At 43.2% G+C, this 22,509-nt stretch overlaps 1 protein-coding gene across 2 annotated transcripts in view; it reads left to right on the top strand.

The window, feature by feature from the left end:
• WARS1 (tryptophanyl-tRNA synthetase 1) overlaps nucleotides 1-22,509 on the top strand; it is a 37,159-nt gene that overhangs the window by 3,873 nt on the left and 10,777 nt on the right. For both annotated transcript variants that reach the window (XM_084838714.1, XM_084838706.1), the window contains exons 2-9: nucleotides 3,246-3,452; nucleotides 8,246-8,453; nucleotides 10,344-10,452; nucleotides 10,828-10,947; nucleotides 12,547-12,729; nucleotides 15,095-15,195; nucleotides 17,166-17,278; nucleotides 20,073-20,246. In XM_084838714.1, coding sequence (XP_084694840.1) covers nucleotides 3,339-3,452; nucleotides 8,246-8,453; nucleotides 10,344-10,452; nucleotides 10,828-10,947; nucleotides 12,547-12,729; nucleotides 15,095-15,195; nucleotides 17,166-17,278; nucleotides 20,073-20,246 — 1,122 coding nt within the window. In that variant the 5' untranslated portion in view covers nucleotides 3,246-3,338. The remainder of the gene's footprint in view (nucleotides 1-3,245; nucleotides 3,453-8,245; nucleotides 8,454-10,343; nucleotides 10,453-10,827; nucleotides 10,948-12,546; nucleotides 12,730-15,094; nucleotides 15,196-17,165; nucleotides 17,279-20,072; nucleotides 20,247-22,509) is intronic.

Here is a 22,509-nt window from a genome sequence, read left to right on the forward strand (position 1 = left end):
ATCAATTTAACTTTGGTCTGGAAAATCGAAACTAGGCTACGTAGGTAGGGACTTCCATCGGAATATAGGAGTGATTTAACAAACAACTCTAAACTAAACGGCTTGGGGACGGGAGGGGAGCCCGGCCGACATTGCCGAAAGCAGCCAGGGCTTACCTGAAGAGTCAGCCCTGGTCATCAAAGGGAAACCTGAAAGGCTGAGGCAATTACGCCGAGGCCGCACCTTCCACCTTCGCCCTGCCTGTGAGAACCTTGCCCCCCCTCCTTTCATGGCAAGGCAGCTGGGAAGGGCATAGAATCCCCAGGAGCGCATCTCCGTTCTGCAGGGGCAGGGTTGGGGCCAAGGGAGTTTCCTGCTCTACTCCTTGGCCAAGTATAAAGATTTACATAGCCTATTACTTGAAGAACAGGGATGCTCACCCACCGCTCACCTCCTGCTGTACGGCCCGGTTCCTAACAGGCCATGGACCGGTCTGGGGGTTGGGGACCCCTGCCCTAGAACATTCCCAGTTCTCCACTGTTGGTACACATTGCAGGGGATGCTAACAGAGGAAGCTGTCTTCTGGGGAAGCTTCTCAACGTTTATTGATTTTCAAATTGAAGAGCCTTTGATAAGCTTCAAAGGAGCCCCAGGGCTCTCCAGTACACCATGTAAAAATTGGTGCTATTTTATGTCACTCTAAAAGAATTGAGGATTTTCTTTGATGCTTCTGATCTAACTATATGCTGTCCATTGTATACTTTGACAAGTCCGTATTTATTGATTTTTGTAATGGAGTGATCAGTATAATGCTAATGCAAATCTGTTTATATTATAAGCTTAAAAAGTCAATTAAGGATGCAGAGTTTCCTTGCTGAGCTATAGAGAAAAGGTTAGGATACTGTTTTGTTTAACAGGAGTGAGGGAAGGTGAGCACCTGTGAAGTTAAATTGTTCCCTTTGCTGATAGGCTTTCAGTCTTCTGGGTTATCAAAACTGTGTGTGTTAAAAATTAATTTGTGATCGGTTCAGGAATGGAGCAAGCTGCTTAGGGAGGGGTAGAACATCCTTCCCCATCCTGGCACCCTCCAGATGTCTTGGGCCACTATTCCCATCACCCCCAGGCCAGCCAGCATGGCCAATGTGGATAGGGATGTGGGCAACTGCCTTATGCTGAGTCAGAGCACTGATACAACTAGCCCAGTATTATTGGCACTGACTGGCAGCAGCTCTTTGGGGTTTCAGGGAGGAGTTTTCCCAGCCCTACCTGGACATGCTACAGCCCTGCGTCTGCATACAAAGCACGTGGTCTACCAGAGAGCTACAGTCCCTCCTATGGATGATGGGAATTGTAGTCCAGCACATCTGGAGGGTGCCAGATTGGGGAGGGCAGCGGTAGACTGTTTTCATAAGTTTTCAGGAAATGGCTGACCAAGTATCTGTCAGGGATACTTCAGTCAGTTGTATTTGATGCTCTGTCTTGCCTTAGGATGAGATAGGGGTTTTAAAAAGTAGGTACATTTTGATTCTTTTCAGGACTGTAATCAGCCTTAGTCATATCACCCACTGGAACAATTAAGTATTGAAGGGATAAACCTGAAAGTGTCCAAAACCTTACATCCGACCTGAGCTTTGGGGAAGTATTAGTGATAGTCACCAGCATTTTTCATCGGTTTTTGGAGCCCATCTGAAAAACAAAAGGGAAGCTAAAAATTGCAAATGCGCTCTGTCTTTTCCTCATTCCAAAAGCAAACACGGTATAAGTAAGTTTGCTGTTTCTCTTAGTTGTTGAACAGGTAAAATGGCATTAAAATGACTGGCAGAAAAGTTCTAACAATGGTCGAGACTGAAATTAGACTGTGTGGGAGTAGGTTTTGAGTGTGGTGCTGATGGTAGAGGAAGACTCATTACATATAATTTTTTCTTAAGCTTAATTGACTACTGCAAAGCATTTAGCACCGTAACGATGGCACGTAGGGCACTGAAGTTGAGTTCTCGAAGAATACAATAGAACACTGGGAAATTTTGAATGTTGAGCAGAAAGCAGTAATGAATAGTTCATGGAAGTTTATTAGGGAGGAATACAGTTACAATATCTGAGCTCCATAAGGAAGTCAAAATTGCAATAGTGCCCTTCTGAGGAAGTATGACCATTAGGAGGGATGCTATTTCTATCCTATAATACGCCAAGCCAGAGGAGCTGGGCGGAAGTATAATGTGTTCAGGGCAAAGAAGATGGCAAGCAAAGTTGCAAGGAGAAGGGCTTACTCAGCAGTTAAAACAGTGAATGAGTTTAGTTTAGTAGATTATATAAAGATGAAAGGTAATCACAAGATGATATGTGGCAAGGTTTAAAAAAAACATGTATAGAAAGTAACAAGGATAAAGCCGTCAAAAGCACTAGTGTTTTCTCAGGTGAAGCAATTTCCTGTAGTGTTTAACCAGGAGAGGAGTTCCTGTGGTCCTCCTGGTGTTTTTGGACTCCCATGCTGGCTGAGGCCGATGGGAGTTCAAGTCCAACAACATCTAGAGGACCACAGGTTCCCCATCCCTGGTTGAATGGGAAAAGATTTCTAGCTTTGAGCTGTGTTATTTCTAAAAATGATATTCGAGATGCTATCAAGCAAATGGTCTGGGAAAGTACCGGAATGAAAAGGAAGTTGCAGATTAAAGGGAATCAGAGAACTTTGGAGAAATTGCTGAAGACGCAAGACTGTAAAAGCCTATGCTTCAGACCAATGTGTATGGTTGGGCTAGGTGGATTGCCTGTCTCACTGGGACTCGTGGCTTCCTTTTAAGGCTGCAGTGCTGAACACCTCCTTGGAAGTAAGCCCTGTGAACCTGGGGGATTTCCATGTAAACGTGGATAGACCTGGGCTGTTAGGGGCCCAAATTATGTCTGAAGTAGTATCAGCTCAAAAGGGGCGCATAGGCTAGGGAACCTCTGTCTTGTTACCAAACCAGTTCATAAACTGACTTGAGCAAGCTTCTCTGTAAGTGTCATACCTAATTATTTCAGGTTATCAGCTCTGTTGTAACAGGCTGTGACTATGGTGTTTGGGGAAAAGTATGTTTTGTAGTAGTAAAGCCTGCCAGGTGAATGCTAGATGTTCAGCTGGATGTCCTTGTTTGTGGGTTCTTAGTTTTGTTTTTTTATATATATATTTTAAATCCTATTATATGTATTTGTGCATAAGAATAATATCTGAACAATGCAATATTGATAAAAACAGAAGACTGAACCCTACATCGTCTCTTATCTTCCAGAGTCCTCCAGACTGTTTTGAAGTTTCTGGATAAAAGGAAGTTGCAAGGCACACTTTAAATTGTGAATATAAAAGATCCTCCACACTCCTGAGAATGGCAGACATTCAGAATGGCGGCTTTTGCTCCCTTAATCCACTTGAACTCTTTGAACAAATAACCGCACAGGGAGAAAAAGTTAGGGTTCTAAAAGCTGAGAAAGCACCAAAGGTAAAATTGTATTTGTTTTGCTGAACTTTTATCAACGTTGATTTTCTAGTTAGAATTGCGTTTCTAATATTCTGGTAACAATATTCTTTCTGTAGAATCCAGTTATGCAACCTTTTTTTGAAATAGTAATAATAATAAAACCAACATTCTGCAATCTCATATATGATCTACCCCAGCCTTCCCCAACCTGGTGCCCTTCAACTCCCATCAGACTCAGCCATCATGGCCAATGGTGAGGAATCCTGGGAGTTGAAATCCAAAACATCTGGAGTATGCCAGGCTTGGAAAGTCTCATCTACAGCAGTCATAAATTTTTGGCACAGCCATCCAACCCAAATTATAATTTCTACATTGCCTGATTGGGAGTGATGTTGGGGTTGGATCCAGAGTGTTGTTTCTTCAAATGGAAAAGCTCCCTCTGTTCTTGAAAGGGACGGAGATTCAACAGAGGCTCCTACTGGAGGAAGGGCAGAAGAAGTTATTTTCACCTATTGTCCCCTGCAATCCCCACCCCACCTCCCACACTGTTCTAGAGGGTCTCCCAAACCACAAGACCAGCTTTGTAGGGCAAAGGAGGAATCAGAGAAAATCACCTCCTCCACTGCTTTTCCAGCAGGAGTGTCTCATCAACAGGATTCTACTCTGGATCCAACCCAAGGTTTTGTTCCCCTATTGATTTGCTCCCTAATCTGTTTGCCTTGTTATACTTCATCTTCTCTATTTTAATAGTAACAGCTCTGTAGATGGATTGGATGGAATAGAAATGGATAAAAAAAGGTTCTTTAGGAATTTTTGCTTCAGATGCATGAATGAAGAATGTTAACTAGTAGGATGTGCACATGACCTCTTACTGTAAGATTCAGGAATATAGATCTATACCAAAATATTTATATGGCCAAGATGCTTGGGGACCACCTCTTCTTCTCCTGGCCAATGCTGCAGTTCCTTCTTCTGGAAGTTTATTTCCAAGGCTGCAGTGCTTAGATTATTAATGGATTAAGTTAACTGACCTTAAAACATTGTAATTGACCAAAAATGTGCCCCCAATTAATTGGTCAACATTGTTTTTAATGGATTGTATCTAACAATGTCTGCCAGAGGAACGGACACTGCTGGCGAAACAGATCCCTGTAGTCCCCCATGTGCCCCCAAAGCTGCTCTTCGGAGGAGAGGGAGGGTACAGGGAGGGGAAGGAAGGGGAAGTCCCACGGTGGGATGTAGCCCAATGTTAGTACTTAGAAAAACTGCAGATTGGCAGCACCATCTTGGATAAGGCATTCCCCTTTCTCTCTTGTACAGGAGGGAATGCCTCTTCTAAGAGGATGTTCACTACAGCACAAAAATGCAGCATCTAAAAAGAGTGGGTTTTTTTCCTTCAAAACAATTGTGTTCATATGTACATTTATGAAAACTGATCAGTGAAATCAATTAAAACTCATATGATGAATTGACTAAGATTTCTTTAATCAGGTGGCAGTCAAATTGGATTGTGATCTTTGGGAACACAGTGCCTTGCATGTAACGCAGTTGATGATGCCACTGTCATTAATACTTTATTTAAAAATCAAGGCGGTTTACAAAACAATAATGTGTGTAACTGAGGCAGCAGTGGCATATCTACAAATTTGCTGTCAACTGCAATATGATTTGTTGCATTTATTTACTGGGCTCAGTCTCTTTTTTCCAGATGCCTGTGTGTGTGTGTGTGTGTGTGATTAACAAAGGGGTGTTGCACCCATGGCATAAGTTTTGCTACTTTTCTTGAACTGCTGGGGATATTTGTTCCACTCCAGAACTGCTCTGGAGTGGAACAAATATCTAACATAAGATGCTGAAACAGACATTGCTTCCAATGTATACATGCTGGGGTTCATATGTGGTTGTGTAAGTTGGCAATGTGGGGTGTGACCACTCTGTCTGATTTAGGGTGATCAGTCCCAATCAGACCGGGGAACTAAAATGAATTGGAGTAATGAGGCTGCACAAAAGAGCTCTTCTAATCTTATATTGCTTTATTTATTACTTCAATAACATATATAGAATTTGTGCTTCAAATCACAGATACCAGATATCAGATATAAATGGAATTTGATTCCTATCCAATCCTACTCACCACTCATTACACTAGGAAGCCAACCCCACTCAGTGAGACTTTGCTGCAGAGAGTATGGGGTCTCAAGATGCACACCTTCCTGATTTTGAGAGAACTTTGAGTTGGGCTATTCCTAGGCCCACTTTTATATCCATTAGTCCACAGTCACTGTTGGCTGTTGACCCAAGTCTGTTAGTCACGGCATTACCGCACAGACTTTTAGCCTTTGACTCTCAAGTCAAGAGACTGTCTTATCGCTGAGGGTGCAATGCTCCAGGGTGAGCTGCCCAAAGACCTACTTGTTATCCCACAGGATGTTACAATGGCTATTTTGAGCCGTTATTCTACAGGATGCTGTAACTGCTGACAGGGCAACTGCCGACCATGCTCTGTAAGGGCCTCTTCACCCAGTTTTGAGAAGCTCTTATGGCATGATTTCTGAGACCCCAATACTCTATAGCTAACAGACTTGCTGGAACCCATCGTCACTTGTACTCTGGGAACCTGTTCATCTAAAATCCAATATATAAAGTGGACAGGTAAATGCTTATACGTACATGATAACACATGAAATCAAATATAACACACAAAATTCAATGCCTAGTCTCACAGGGGAAGATTTTAAGAAGTACTTTGGATGTTTGGTGGCAAGAGCTGCTGAAAGGTAGTCCCTCAGAAAAAGTGTGGTGTGTATGATGACAAGTATCTTAGGACCATTTTTTCAACATGAGGGTGGCTTCAGCCTTTTCTGTCACCCTCCCAACATGATGCTTTCTAAGTGCATTCACGCCTGCTTATCCATTTCTGTCAGGGGAAGGAAGCCATGGGCTTCTGAGGTGGAGAAGAGATGTACGTTTGTGGCCATAAGAAAGAGGAGCATCTTGTACGGGAGGACCTAAACCGACGAGCCCATATTGCATAAGGGTGGGTGGAGAGGCTGAGGTAATGGGAACAGAATGCTGGGTAGAGAGGCCTTTGGTCTGGTCCAGCAGGGCTCTTCTTATGTTCTAACCATTCTTATTTCCTCTTATGTTCTAATCCCCTCAGAGGGCATCCCCCTTGCCCCCCTGCCCCCCTGCCACTGCTGCTATCTCAGATCTGCACGTTAGCAGTGGGGGGATGCCCTTTGAGGGGATTCCTGCCAGGAGCAGTACTTGGAGCCTAGGCCTCGCCCTCTGAAAGAACCTCAAGGAAGACTGCAGAGCCTGGATTGGGGTGCCCTGCAGGCTGGAATAGGCCCACGGGCCAGAGGTTCTACACCCTTATTTTAGTGTCTTATTTAAACCTCAGGTTTGCAAGTTCACAGCTAAGCAACTAGAAAGCTGATACACCCTTATTTTAGTGTCTTATTTAAACTGCAGGTTTGCAAGTTGACAGCTAAGCAACTAGAAAGCTGATACCAAACATCTAAATTTCTTTCTAGCTCCCAGTTCTCTTAAAAACTATTATTTGAGGTTTTTATCCTGCCCTTCCTCCAAAGCGCTCGGGGTGGTTCCATGGCTCTTCCTGTCTTTTTTTTAAAAATCCATTGCAACCAGACTTCAAGCAATGTGCTTGCCCTGGCAGTTGTGGGGCTACCTTCCAGGTAATGTGACAAGTGGCCACCCTTCCTCCCAACTTCGAGGCTGCAGAGGTGCACATGGATAGTCTGCCGATGATCCCTGCCAGCTCCAACGTTGGGAGGAAGGCTGAGGCTTGTGTGGCACATACATGGCCAAGGCAGCCAAAGAGCCTCAGCTGCGGAGGGCCACGCTGGCCACCCCTCTCTTGCTTGTGGCACCTTTAGGCACCGGCACCTAACCGCACACGCTCCCTGCCTGGCCTTAGCAATGGCTGGAGGGATTCAGTGATGTAAGGCGGACAATTTTCTCATGCTTTTATTTTTCCATGGAATTGTTTTCCATTTCATACTTTTGCTAGTAACAATGAATGGATGCCAACTGCAAATACGATATTGAGCAAGCTCAGCAGTTTCAAAGTTGTAGATGAGCAGTTGTCAGCATATCATACACAGTTGTCAGCATATCATATCATCTTTAGGTTGCTAAAACATATGAGTTTGTCATCTGTTTTCAGTACCTTTGGTTTTTTCTTAAATTTAAACAATATAGGGCAAGTACATCCCATTGTCTTTAATTTTTTGCACATATTATAACAAAAACTACAGTTGACAAAAGATGGAGGCAAGGGTAAGAACTTGCGGAAATGCAGTTGCATGGACTTGGGCTTTGTTCTGTAGCAGGGGAAATCTAAAGGACAAAGGCATTGTGGAACAGATGAGTTTTAAGGAGGGATTTGATGGGAGAGAGGGGTGCTCACGATCAGGCGGTAAAGGAAATAGTTCCTTCAGCACACCTTTAATCCAAGTACCTTTAAGAATGTCCCTGAGAGATAGGTAAATATTTGTACTCATTTTGCAAGTGGAAAAGTGAAATGGAAACCCTGAATGACGTGCTCAAGGTTACACAAACAGGTTGTTTCGCTTGTTTACAAAGAGTGTTGGCAACCAGCTACTTCATCCCCCCCCCCACACACACACACACACACTCTTTGCTTTCAGCATATAATTCATGAACATTTATATGCATACTTCAATTTGGGCATATTGCATATTTCTTATTCTGTGTAGCCAGAAGGCCAGAGCTGTTTAAACTTTATTAACCTGAGCACTGTTTCACTTTTTTTTCTTCTTTTATTCCAGGATGAAATTGATTCAGCAGTTAAGTTATTATTGTCACTGAAACTGAGCTACAAAACAGCAACAGGCCAAGAATATAAAGCCGGTTCCCCTCTGACAAATTTCACTCCAGTTGGTAACGGTCCGAGCGATGCTGAAGAAGAAGATTTGGTAGACCCTTGGACAGTACAGACATCCAATGCAAAAGGGGTGGATTATGATAAGCTCATAAGTATGTGGTGCTCTATCCAGGTTTTTTAACAACAGTTTTATCTGAAATGTAACATGTTCCCATAAGGCAGGGAGTGGGGAACATGTGGCGCTCTGGGTGTTGGACTGCAGTTTCCATCATCCCTGACAGGTGGCCATGCTGGCTGAGTCTGGTGGGAGTTGGAGTCCAATGAACTTTATAAAATCATGCATGGTGTGGAGAAAGTGGACAGGGAGACATTTTTCTCCCTCTCTCATAATACTAGAACCCAGTGGGGTCATCCCATGAAGCTGAATGGTGGGGGATAGAGGACAGATAAAAGGAAGTACTTCTTCATACAGAGCATAGTTAAACTAAGGAGTTGGCTACCACAAGATGTAGCGATGACCACCAGGTTGGATGGCTTTAAAAGGGGATTGGACAAATTCATGGAGGAGAAGGCTATCTGTGGCTACTAGTCCTGATGGCTATATATTACCTCCAGTATCAAAGGCAGGATGCCACAGTTTCCCCACCTCTGTCATAAGGACTGTCTGAAGGCTGTGTTCATGTCAGTTAGATTTTTATCATCAATTCAAAGCGCTCAGGTTGACAGAGTTCTCCACTGGGCTCAAGGGCCACTTTCAGTCCCCAGTTTTCATGACACAGTATGCCACTGAATGCCAGTTACTGGCAAGCCTAGTGTCCTCAAGCCCTGCTCATGGTGCTTCCTGGAGGCATCTCATTGGCCACTTTGGGACGCAGGGTGCTGGACTAAATGGATTTGACCCATCTGGTCTTCTTTAATTTGACCCATCTGGTCTTCTTCTAAAAAAAATGTTCAGTATCTCCTCAAAAGTCTGTTTCAAATTTCTTGTCTGCTTTCAGTGCCATGATGTTTGCATAAAACAGCCTTCCCCAACCTGGTGCTATAGCTGGCTGGGGGATGCTGGAAGCTGTAGTCTAACGCATCTGGAGGATGCCAGGTTGGGGAAGGCTGGCATAGAGCAAAGGATCTTGGTAAGGAAAGGTGATATAATAATAAACTTCAGTGGAAGATTTTTTATTCTAGGGCTGCTGTCATGAGCACGTTAACTAAGGAATGTGACCCTATTGACCTGAGCAGTGCTTGCTCCTGAATAAACATACTAAAGGTCTCACTATAAATTTGAAGGCTTTTACTGAAACATGAAGATGAAATAGCTTTGTTTGAAAAAGGGATCTGGGAATCTAATTAAAGAAGATTATAAGGACACAATCCTATCGATTGCACCCTTGATGATCCAATGCAGGGCGGGAAGAGTGACGGAGTTGATCTTTGCCTCCCCATCCTTATGGCCTGCATATTTTGCTAGATGGGCTTTTTATCCCATCTAACGATGGTGCTTCGAAGCGGGAGGAAAGGAGGCTGGCAGAGGCTCAGGTTAACTTGTATCCTCGCCTCTCTGGTCTCCTCCCCACCCACCAGAACACCCCCTTTTGCCCCTCTCCAAGATGGATTTTCTGTCCTCGGTGGGCAGCTGGCACAGTTCTTTCCATGCTGGCTGTGAGGGAGAGAGGGACAGATCTCCAACTCCCCCTGCCGAGGTTGGCGCACTGTCTCCGACCTTGGAGGGGGGAATCACCAGTATCCTGTGGCCCCTCAGACAGTGTCTAGGGGCTGTAGGATTGCTCCTTAAATTTAGTGGTTGTACATTTTGTAGGCTTATCAGAATGTATGGGTGATGACTACCCCAAAATATTTTTGAACCACTTTCCCCCGTTCTTATTTTCTGCCGTGTGTGTGTGTCTGTGTGTGTGCGCATGTGCGCTTATTTATTTTATTTATTTATTTCATTTCTATACCGCCCAATAGCCGAAGCTCTCCGCTTGTATGGTGTATTGTTAACTCTGTGGTGTCTTTAATCTGTTGCCCATTTTGGTTGTCTCCAGTTCGATTTGGAAGCAGCAAAATTGATAAAGACCTCATCAATCGAATAGAGAGAATTACAGGCCAGAAACCACATCACTTCCTACGCAGAGGCATCTTTTTTTCTCACAGGTGGGTCCATTTTATTGATGGCTTGTTTGGCTGTTTTTTTCAAATGAGCAAAAGCTATTCTCTGTCCTCTTCCACACATTCTACTGTTGCACTGTGTACTGTTTGACACACATCTCCACTAAACAAAGCAAAAACCAGCTTTCACGTGGGGAAAATGGTAGAGGCATCTGATATAGTGCTTTATATTTCAGAACTGAAATGCTTCTCTTTTTCCCACAGCTTTGCACAGACATTTCACTCTTGAAACTATCATTTGTATTTTAAAGGAAATATTACAGTCACAAAAACATCTCTTTTGGCACCTGTTCTCTTTCTTTTTCACACTGTCTGGCTCTTCTTTCAAAACACATACCATGTTCCTTTGCTTTTCTCCAGAGATATGAACCAAATACTTGATGCATATGAAAATAAGAAGCCATTTTACCTTTACACTGGCAGAGGTCCCTCATCTGACGCAATGCACATTGGCCACCTTATCCAATTTATTTTTTCAAAGTAAGTAACTCTGGTCTGAAGACAGTTCATTTCATATGACACAGTTCTTATTTCGATCTGTCAATGACGAATACTCAGTAGACAATCACCAGTTCTGTGAGGCCTGGATCCTGAGGTCCACAAACAGAAAAAGTTTACAAAAGGGGACTTTTTTCCTTTTCTTTCTTTAATTATTTAAACAGAAATGTATTATCACAAATAAACCAAATCAAACAAAAAAAATTCCTTCTGAAATAAACCCAGACATATCATTTCATATTAATGAAAAAAGAGAATACAGACAAATACTATCTTGAAATTTATTTTTCCGGAAAGCACCAGATGTCCATTTTTTTTCAACAAACTTGTTTTCCAAAAATTGATTTTCTTCTGCATAAATAAGTCAGTTTCATCATTGTGGCAATATCCCAGATTCTAAAAAAACAATCTGATAAGGGGGGAGCCCTGCATTTATTCTAGTAAGCAGTTACTGTTTCCAGACAGAGGGCTCTTAGTGCTACCATGTGCAGCTATTCCATCTTTTTTTTTTGTTTTTTCCTTAACGGATTTCCTGCAGTAAGCAAAAAGGCAGAAGAAGAGGTGGGAAAACACAGGAGGGCTATGAGTGGAAGGTGAGGCTGTCTAGACACTCCATAAAATTCTGTGATTGAGGCAGGACAGTGGCAAGATACAAGCCTTGTCTGGAAGCATCCGTTGTTAATACCCAAGCCACAATGTATCAATATGATGAGAATATAATGGAAAAATATTTTTCAGCAATGCTCTGATAAGTAAAGATCACAGTTTGACTGCAGTGCTGTTCAGATGGGGAAATTAAGGGATCAATCCTATGGCCCCTATACATTGTCTGGGGGGCCATAGGATGCTGGGGATTCCCCCCGTCGGAGTTCGTAGACAGTGCTCTGACCTCAGAAGGGGGAATTGGAGATCTGACACATACACCCTGCCCCCTCACAAGGAAGAGCCACAGCAGCTGGCTTCCAAGGTTAGAAAAGTGAGCTTGGAGAGGGGGCAAAGGGGGCTTTTCGGGTGGAGGGGAGGAGACCGGAGAGGCCAAGATAAGAGCTATCCTGAGTCCTCTCCAGCCTTCTTCCCTCCCCCTCTGAAGCTCCATCTCTAAATGGACAAAAAAGCTTGTCTGGTGAAAAATGCAGGGTGGGAGGACAGGGAGGCGAAGATTGCCTCCGTTGCTCCGCCCACCCTGCATTGGATGTTCAGCGGCCTCTGAGTTCCTGATCATCAAGGGCGCAATCGATAGGATTGCATCCTAAGACTACTTCTGACATTACTGACTTCTCTTGTGGCTTAAGATGGAAAAAGAAGGTTAGCATTATTTCCATGGAAGAGGTGGACTTTTCACCAGAGCTTACCAAATATCCATCTTCCCTGCAAAACTAGTGCCTGCATCTTACTGTATTACATTTGCTGCGTGTTGACATGTGTCTTTGCCACTGAGAAAATATTAAGGTCTACCCAAGGAATCATGAATAATTTTAACTGTCATCATCCACTCCCGAGGAGAGGACCTTGTTGGTTTGTGATTTAACCAGAGCCCACCCTCAAAACACTTCAATAAATTTGTTTCATTTTTTTTACTAGGTGGTTACAAGAAATGTTTAACGTTCCCTTGATCATACAGTTGACTGATGATGAGAAGTACCTCTGGAAAGATCTGACAGTGGAGAAAGCTTACCAGTATGCTGTGGAAAACATCAAGGACATTATAGCCTGTGGATTTGACATCAATAAAACCTTCATCTTTTCTGATCTCCATTATTTGGGGTACGGTTCTAAGAATTCTTTGAAATAGCATCATCAAAAGTCTTCACTTTACTGTCATCTTAAGCTATCCAGCAAACTTCCCAGAGGTTTGGCTGGGGGGCTGGGGAAGGGGGCAGTTAAGCCAATTTGTTTCGGGTACCCCAATACACATAGCAAAGCATGTGTCAGTTGTATACATATAACATTGTAAAATAAGCTTTTTGAGGTAAGAAGAGTAGAGAATAAATGGAATTTTGGAAAAGGATAATTATTTTTTTTTAGGGTACCATAAAAAGTTTCTGCTTGATAATCCAATGTTTCTTTGTCACACTACTGAGCCATCGGGAAGGATCACAAGTGAGATGCATATAACTTGGGACCAGGATACCTGAGAGAGCGCCTTCTCCCTTACCAACCTGCCTGGTCACTGAGGTCATCGGAGGGCCTCCTCCTGGTGGCTCCACACAGACCTATGGCCTAGTTAGAGTCCACCAGGAAAAGAGCCTTCAGCATGGTGTCCACCTTCCTGTGGAACTCCCTGCCTTTGGAGGACAGGCAGGTGCCAACATCATGTTGCTTTTGATGCCTCCTGAAGACATTGCTATTTCAAGAGGCCTTCCCTGAGTGACCATCTGTGGTTTATTAAGTTCAGAATCTGTTCTTTTAAAATGTTTTAATGGTTTTAATTATGGGATTTTATTCTTTTATCATGTTCACCGCTCCAAAATCTTTGATGTGGAGCATTATATAAATATAGTAAATAAAAAAATAAATAAATATAGTTATCATTTTAAGTTCCATTAAGGGGTGCAGTGCCTCAGCAACCCCTGGAGGTTATTTCAGCTTGAGAGGAAATGGCAATTGATCAAAAAGGAAAACAGATCTTGAGCTCCGTTGTGTTTCATTGTTTGGCTAGCCCCTGAGGAAGCTGCTTGTGGTTTTCTATAGAATTTTGACATTCTGGGATTGCAGGCCCAGAGGCTGTAAAATGTAATACTCTTTGAGTCATTCTGGCTACGCTTCCTGATAATGTTCTTTTTCTAACAACATTGGTCTGGTATGCAAGTAAGTCCCGGGAGTAGAATTGCCTCAGTCACAGCCTAGCTTTCTTCTGACTTAATTATAGCAAGGAAAGGGGCTGAAAATTAACATTATTTGCAGAGGCCCACTGTGAAACAATATCTAGGATATGGGAAGGGCTGTAACTCAGTGATAAAGTGCGTGCTTTGCATGCAAAGGATCGCAAGTTCAATGCCCGGCATCTCCAGTTAGGTCTGGGAAAGACTTCTGCCAGAAGCCCTGGAGAGCCACTGCCAGTCAGTGTAGACAAGGGGTACAGGAACAGGGGGCCAAATTCAGCCCATCTGGTGCCCCAGTCTGGCCCTCTGGGGTTCCCCAAACGGCCACACACCCTTTCCCCCAGCCAACAATTGTTTGGTGTTTTCCTGGCTTTTGTGCAATTTTTGCCCATTCTAAGAGGTTGAAATGCCTCTCCTATGGCTTAGTTATTGGCAATAAGGGCTTTAAACTAAGATATGCTGGTATTTTTTGTGTTTTGGACCCACCCCTTTTGACAAAAGCTTCACCCTCCACTGGAATGCGGCCCCCAAGAACTTCTCCAAGATGGAATTTGGCCCTCAGGCCAAAAGAGGTTCTGCACCCCTGGTGTAAACACTACCAAGCAATAGTCTGACTCCATATAGGTCAGCTTCCTATGTTCCTATGACAGAGGCAGATCACAAGTCATACGGAAAAGCTTTACTTGTTCTGTCTCTAAGACTGGCAGGAAGTTTACCACGAATTAGCCAAAGTTATTGTGTATACCTAGCCTTTCTAACTGAGCAGTAATATTTCTGGTTTTCCATTTGTTTGTGACGAGTATCTTAGCTGTTGCCAGCACATGCTATACACATCTGATACACGTTGTTGTTCAGTCGTTCAGTCGTGTCTGACTCTTCGTGACCCCATGGACCATAGCACGCCAGGCTGATACACATAGTGAACTTTATGGACATTCTTATTAAGCCCAATAAGCAGAACAAACTGATGTTCATTTCTGCCAAGGTCAAACAATGAGAACATTGTTTGCAGAAATATGGCATTGCTTTGGAGTGGGGGGCGGGGGGTTATATGCTCACACTTCCTTGTAATGAATGGATACTTTTATAAATCATTTGCAAATACACCTTATGAAAAATAATAAATATTTTATGAATTTACTTTGAGCAGAAATCATTTGTATCTGTACTTCTGCATGCAGTATGTCAACAGCCCATGCTCCTTGGAGAGTCGATTGCAGTGTTGGCCTGAGAGTATTCTCCAGAAGGCACTCTTCTCCCAGTCCAAAGTTCTAACTCCTCTCTGCCCCACTCCCCATTGTTCCCAGGACAAGCCCAGGATTCTACAAGAACATTGTTAAAATTCAGAAGCATGTTACATTCAACCAAGTGAAAGGAATCTTTGGTTTTACAGACAGTGACTGCATAGGTGAGTTCCTGATAAGTTTGTGTTAATGCATGAATACAAGTTACTGGAAGCAAGGATGCAGTGGGGTTCTATACCAAACTGTATCAAAGTACCAGTGTGATATGGTGGTTAGGATGCTGGACTAAGCCCAGGGTGACCCAGGTTCAAATAGTGGTTCCCTCGAAATGTTTTGAACTTCAACTCCACCAGTCCCAGCTAGCATGACCGGTGATCATGGATGATGGGAACTGAAGTCCAAAACATCTGGAGAGCACTAGGCTGGGGAAGGCTGGTCCTATCTAACTCACAAGATTCCTATGAGGACAAAGTTGATGGCAAAGCCACCTTGAGCTTCTTGGAGAAGTGTGGGATAAAAATGCCATAAATAAACTGGAGGCAATATTGGGGGGCTTTTGGAAATAGATCAGCATCTGAAAAGCTGCTGCTAATTTTCAAATGCTGGCATCCCAGTCCTAGATACACTTATGTCCATTTATGCTGTACTGTATGGCCTTGAAGGGCCCTCAAGGCAACTCACAAAATTAAGTAATGTGTGTAAGCAGTTCTGAGTAAAACAATAAATAAAACTTCACATAATTTTTACTGTCTGTATTTGACTGTTTTCTAGCAAGTGGTAAAACACATTTATGACTCTTAAGTCAACATCATACATAGATTCTGTGTAAAATTCTGGTTGCTCCATCTCAGAAACAATATTGTAGAACTGGAAAAGAACCTTTGATTGGATCCAGCAAGGTTCTTTTTGTGATGATATTTTCTTAAGAGTTCGTTCGTCTTCCAAAAAAACCAATTTAATAGAACTGTGTGTGTGTGTGTGTGTGTAAATAAATAAAATATAGGCAGTATCCAATAAATATGGGCAGTATCCAGTTTGCTAACATAAATTACCTGTCACACTAGTTAACACTGTGGGCGGTATGCCAGAGGTCACCTACGCTGGTGCTACGTAGTTGGTGTTAGTGCTAGTGTCGAATTGGGTAGTGCACGACATTCATTTATAATTTCACAGTTGAGGAAGCAAGAGCCTAGTGCTTAGTTCCAGCTGACTTGAAACAGAATGGACGTGCTTATTTCCTCATGGGAAATGGCTCATCTCCGTGAGGCTGCTTGTGGCATTAAGTGACATTTTACGTAGTATGACCATGGGCTGATAACGCCGGTTTCCTTTCAGCCACAGTTAAGGAAGTGGGGGCCAGCCTGGGGAATCTGCATTCCCTCCTCCCACCCTTTGTTCCTCTTGGAACAAGTCTCACCACCATCACCACTTCAGCTCCAGTTTAGGGAAGCACTGGCTAACAGGTATGGGTGGCAGCGTGTTCATCTGGTAGAAGGGAATTCGCTCCCAGGAGGAGGAGGTGTTGGGAAGAGGGAGCCCACGTTCCCAATCCTAACTCCTGTTCTTAACTAGAAAAAGATCCTTGATTGGATCCACCAAGGTTCTTCTTATGATGATGTTGTCTTAAGCATTTATTTGTCATCAGAAAAAAACTTTTTTTGTCTCCCTAAGCCCTAAACATAAATCGTATTCAGGTGTTCAGTACCCATGGGTGCCTCATGTTTCAAAAGGGCTATTAAGTTCTCTGGTTCTATGTATTCTTCTTGCTTTCTGGCCTAAGAATGGAATCTTAAGGATAGTTTGCTTAAAGGATTCATCTCTTGAAAGGATTTAGCAAAACCAGCCACATCTGCCTTATATGTGAGATGTAGATGTGCCAGTAAGGGCATGTATCTAACTACAGAGAGACCGCTCCAAAGACTGTGTTTATTGCACGGAACATCTTTCCATCAATATACTTTGAAGCTAAGTTTTTGTTACTCATTGGCTGTTAACAGCTATGTTGCTAAACTTACTGGCCATCTGCAAATAGTATTAGAGACATTGTTTGATACACTGGTACTATAAAGCAAGAGTGGATAACTTGTTCACTGGTGAAAACAAGATCACAAATGTGTGTTTTGTGCCCTTCTAGGAAAGATCAGCTTTCCTGCTATTCAAGCAGCTCCATCGTTCAGCTCTTCATTTCCACAGATCTTCAACAATAAGAAGGACATTCAGTGTCTGATCCCATGTGCAATTGATCAGGTATGAAACCCTTCTTCTTACAGCCTTTTAAACCATTTCCATCATAGTTGACAAACAAATGTTATAAATACCAGAGATGGGTATATTCTGCAGATCTCTAATTGTACCCTAAATACATAAGGAGCCCCATCAGCAGGATTTAGGATCAATCTCCAATCCCAGCCTATATGACAGAGTGCTCTGCCCTCTTAATCCGGCAAAATACCTTGTTACGCTCTCAGTTCAAAGATATCACAGAGCTTTCACATTAGCCTGAAGCAACTCACTTCCCTCAGCTATCCTTGAAGGTAGTTATAGAAAAGTTCCTTATCGTGAACATGTGTCCATGTGGATGACGGGAGTGTCTCATGTTCTTCTATACTGTTCTTTTTATTGGGATGCACGTAAATGTTTTACTGAACTGTTTTTAGTTAAATTGCCAGGACATCCAGCCATCTTTGATGTTTATTTACATCTTTCCGATGTAAAAGCACATATCACTCTTAACATTGCCAAATTCTATGCAGTAGTGATTAAAATATGCCAGGCCTTAATTTGAGATTTTATTATGTATAATTTGTGCTATGTGCTCTTCCTTAGTTTAATAATTGTTGTTTTCTATGGATTTGGTATAATGTTGTAAATCTATTTTGCTGGTCAATTGACTCTAATAAATTATTACTTACTGTATAAGGAGCCAAGCCTATATATTTAGGGTGCAATTAGAGATATACAAGATAGGATCCAAGGTAAGTTTTACTTGAGGACATTCATGGGGACTGGAAACTTTCCTTTCCTCCCCCTCCCTCCATGCCTGCAGCCACCTGCAATGTCCCAAAAAGCCTCTTTGGAAGGCCTGAGGCCCCTTTTGAACAATGTGGGACGGGGGGCTGCTGTGGGGAGGTGAGGACAGGAAATTTTCCTTCCATTAATGTCCTTAAATTAACTTACCTTAAAATCTAAGTCTGATTTTGGACAATTTATCCTCTTCCCCAGCAGCCCCATGTGCCCCATCCCACATGGTTTAGAACGGTCCCCCCAACTTCCAGAGACTTTTCAAGGGGCTGTAAGGGAGGAGGGGGGCAAAAAAAACTTTCCTTCCATTATCTTCCTTAAGTTAACTTAGCTTTGGATCAAAGCCACAGACTCTAATCTCTGGTGTGTAGAATTCAGCATTCTTAGAATTATTAGTGTGTACAATTCAGCATCCTGAGCATATTACTCAAAAAAAAGTTTCTAGACCTTATGGCTGAAGAGAAATACTTGGCAATGTGTGTGAATTTCATTCAAACACTCCTTGCCATGTTTTGATTTGTTCTGATGCAGCGTTTCATATTGAAGATACTGTCCTTTTGGTTGATGTTTTTACATCAGCAAGGGCATAGGGTGGTATGGAGATTTGTTTTGCTGTCACGAGGTCATTGGAAAGACTAGTGCTTGCCGCTGGTAATGCCTTTTGGCTTGTGTAGGGGGTGTAGCCACGTTGGCTCAGGCCTTTGGGTTCCATTTTGAACTTCAGTCTCCATTTTGGAGGATGTGTGCTATAGATGGCTTCCAAATGCTGTGGTGATGACGCTTCCATTCCAGTTGGCTTTAATTAACTTAGAAGCACTCCTAGCGATAAGCATGGACCATTCCCTAATGAATCACTAAAACCCTTTCAGCTTATCGAGTAGAGTCAGGTACCTTCTAGAGCTTGCTTATCTCTCCTTTTGAGGTCTAAAGCCTTCTCAGAGATTCGCTTTTGACATGTAAGGCCTTCTACCTTATAACACCTGTACCCACTTGCACAAATCAGCATCCCATGATCATGGTTCAGATAAGAGGTAACAGTTAACAAGGCTTGCTCTATGCACCTAGTGGTAAACAATCATGTCCAGACTTCATCATGCTCAACTATATATTTAACTTCCCGCTTAATAAAGAAGAGAAAGGTTTCTTTATTTGTCTTTGGTCAATGAGATTTCAGATCTGCCAACTCATGTCCGCTGATCTTTTTCTTTGCATTTTCCATGAGGACTGGACTGTGTTTTGCTTCAGCTCCTCCTTTATTGCCAAGGTTGATACACCTTTTAACAAAAAGTAGGAGTTAATCCTGTCCAGTTTCGGCCTCCAACCCTAAATAGAGAAAGGCTTGGCACTGGCTTGATGTTTGGAGAGCTCTAAGATTAGTCTCCGGAGGACAAGATCTTTTCATTGCTTCTCTTAACACCTTCCTGTAAATTATGGGATTAAGGGGAAAGACAGGAGGGCAACTAAAATCTCCCTAGTTCATTCACTAAGAGTATGTGTTGCGGACACCTGCAAGCCCCCCCCCCCCCCCGGGGTGGAGGTTGGGGAGAGTCTTGAACATGCTTTCAGAGGGACAGTTACTTTCTGGGCAATTGAGATTAAAGCTACAAGTGAGGGTGCATGCAGGACGGCTCTTTCTCTACACCAGGTATGGGAAACATTTGGCCCTCCAGATAACATTTGACTCAAACTCCCAGCAGCCCCAACCCACATGGGCAATGGTTGGGGATGATGAAAATCGCTCTATACTTTCACTGTACCTTGCAGAATGCTTGCATTATTTCAGCAAAGGTCTCTTGTACTAGAAGAGTGTTTCGTAGAATACTGAAGCATTAAAGTTGCTCAGCACCTTGTAGAGATACCTAAGAAAGCCAGTGAACCTTACAGTCAGTTTCAAGGTTTGAATGACTGATATGTTCATGTAAAAGCCAGCAGATAGGTAGGATGAACTGATGCTGATCAAACAACTGTGTGTTGTCTGTGTTCACCTTCACACAAGGCTGCTCCTGCTCGTTGTTTTTAGGATCCCTATTTCAGGATGACAAGAGACGTGGCCCCTCGGATTGGCTTTCTCAAGCCAGCGATGCTGCATTCCATCTTCTTTCCAGCCTTGCAAGGAGCACAGACAAAAATGAGCGCTAGTGACCCCAACACCTCTATCTTTCTCACGGATACACCCAAGCAAATAAGAACAAAGGTAAGAGGGTAAAACTCTCACAAAGCTGTCCACATTTTTAAAATTGCACCTGTGTTCCAGTGTGTCCCTTCTTAATTTCACTTGTCACACATTGAAACATGCCTCTCTCTCCCTGTTTCCTTTTTTTTCATTCAAAGAAACTTTTTTCTTTCAAAAGAAATTACAAAAAAAAAACATTACATTTTCAAAAGAAATTACAAAAAGAAATTCAAAATTCCTCCCCAATCCCTCCCCCAGCTCAAAGAGTTTCAGGATTCTTCTTCTCCCTTCCTGTATTTTATTTTAACAGAAACACCTGTTTCTGTTCCAGGCTAATATAGTAATTCATCCTGTATCATTCCTTTAGGGCGCAATCCTATGGCCACCAGTCAGCGGCTAGACGGCCATAGGATAGGTCGATTCCCTGAGAACTGACCTTCACCCCCTCCCACACTGCCTCATAGGCAGCACAGAACGGCCCTGCACTCAAAAGAGGAGTGCGGAGTGGCAAAAACGATGCATTCCTGGGGGTGTGCCAGGGCAGGGAAGTTGGAAATCCGGTACGACACATTCAACGTGTCATCTGGCCGCCACTTCCCACCCTCCAACTTCCTGCGGCTTTTTGTTGTTTATTCGGTCAGTCGCTTGCGACTCTTCGTGACTTCCTGGACCAGCCCACACCAGAGCTTCCTGTCGGCCATCGCCACCCCCAGCTCCCCCAAGGTCGAGTCCGTCACCTCCAGAATATCATCCATCCATCTTGCCCTTGGTCAGCCTCTCTTCCTTTTGCCTTCCACTTTCCCTAGCATCAGCATCTCCTCCAGGGTCTCCTCTCTTCTCATTATGTGGCCAAAGTACTTCAGTTTTGCCTTCAATATCATTCCCTCAAGTGAGCAGTCTGGATTTATTTCCTGCAGTATGGACTGGTTTGATCTTCTTGCAGTCCAAGGCACTCTCAGAATTTTCCTCCAGCACCACAGTTCAAAAGCATCTATCTTCCTTCCCTCAGCCTTCCTTATGGTCCAGCTCTCGCAGCCATAGGTTACTATAGAGAATACCAATGCTTTAACTATGCGGACCTTTGTTGTCAGTGTGATGTCTCTGCTCTTCACTATTTTATCAAGATTTGTCATTGCTCTCCTCCCAAGAAGTAAACGTCTTCTGATTTCCTGGCTGCAGTCAGCATCTGCAGTAGTCTTTTCACCTAGAAAGACAAAGTCTGACACTGCCTCCACGTTTTCTCCCTCTATTTGCCAGTTATCAATCAAGCTGGTTGCCATAATCTTGGTTTTTTTGAGGTTGAACTGCAACCCAGCTTTTGCACTTTCTTCTTTCACCTTCGTCATAAGGTTCCTCAGCTCCTCCTTGCTTTCAGCCATCAAAGTGGTATCATCTGCATATCTGTGACTGTTAATGTTTCTTCCAGTGATTCTAACTCCAGCCTTGGCTTCATGAAGCCCAGCACGTCGGATGATGTGTTCGGCGTACAGGTTGAATAGGTAGGGTGAGAGTATACAACCCTGCCATACTCCTTTCCCAATCTTAAACCAGTCCATTGTTCCGTGGTCTGTTCTTACCGTTGCTACTTGGTCGTTATACAGATTCCGCAGGAGGCAGACAAGATGACTTGATATCCCCATACCACCAAGAACTTGCCACAATTTGTTATGATCCACACAGTCAAAGGCTTTAGAATAGTCAGTAAAACAGAAATAGATGTTTTTCTGAAACTCCCTGGCTTTCTCCATTATCCAGCGGATATTGGCAATTTGGTCTCTAGTTCCTCTGCCTTTTCAAAACCCAGCTTGTACATCTGGCAATTCTCGTTCCATGAATTGCTGGAGTCTACCTTGCAAGATCTTGAGCATTACCTTACTGGCATGTGAAATAAGTGCCACTGTTCGATAGTTTGAACATTCTTTGGTGCTTCCCTTTTTTGGTATGGGGATATAAGTTGACCTTTTCCAATCTGTTGGCCATTCTTGTGTTTTCCAAATTTGCTGGCATATGGCATGCATCACCTTGACAGCATCATCTTGCAAGATTTTAAACAGTTCAGCTGGGATACTGTCATCTCCTGCTGCCTGGTTATTAGCAATGCTTCTTAAGGCCCATTCAACCTCACTGTTCAGGATGTCTGGCTCTAGCTCACTGACCACACCGTCAAATCTATCCCCGATGTTGTTATCCTTCCTATACAGATCTTCCGTATATTCTTGCCACCTTTTCTTGATCTCTTCTGCTTCTGTTAGGTCCTTGCCATCTTTGTTTTTGAGCATACCCA

The sequence above is a fragment of the Heloderma suspectum genome, chromosome 1, assembly GCF_057233095.1.
Source record: "Heloderma suspectum isolate Gila_16-S chromosome 1, 16-S_ref, whole genome shotgun sequence".
In the NCBI taxonomy this organism is placed as follows: Eukaryota; Metazoa; Chordata; class Lepidosauria; order Squamata; family Helodermatidae; genus Heloderma; species Heloderma suspectum.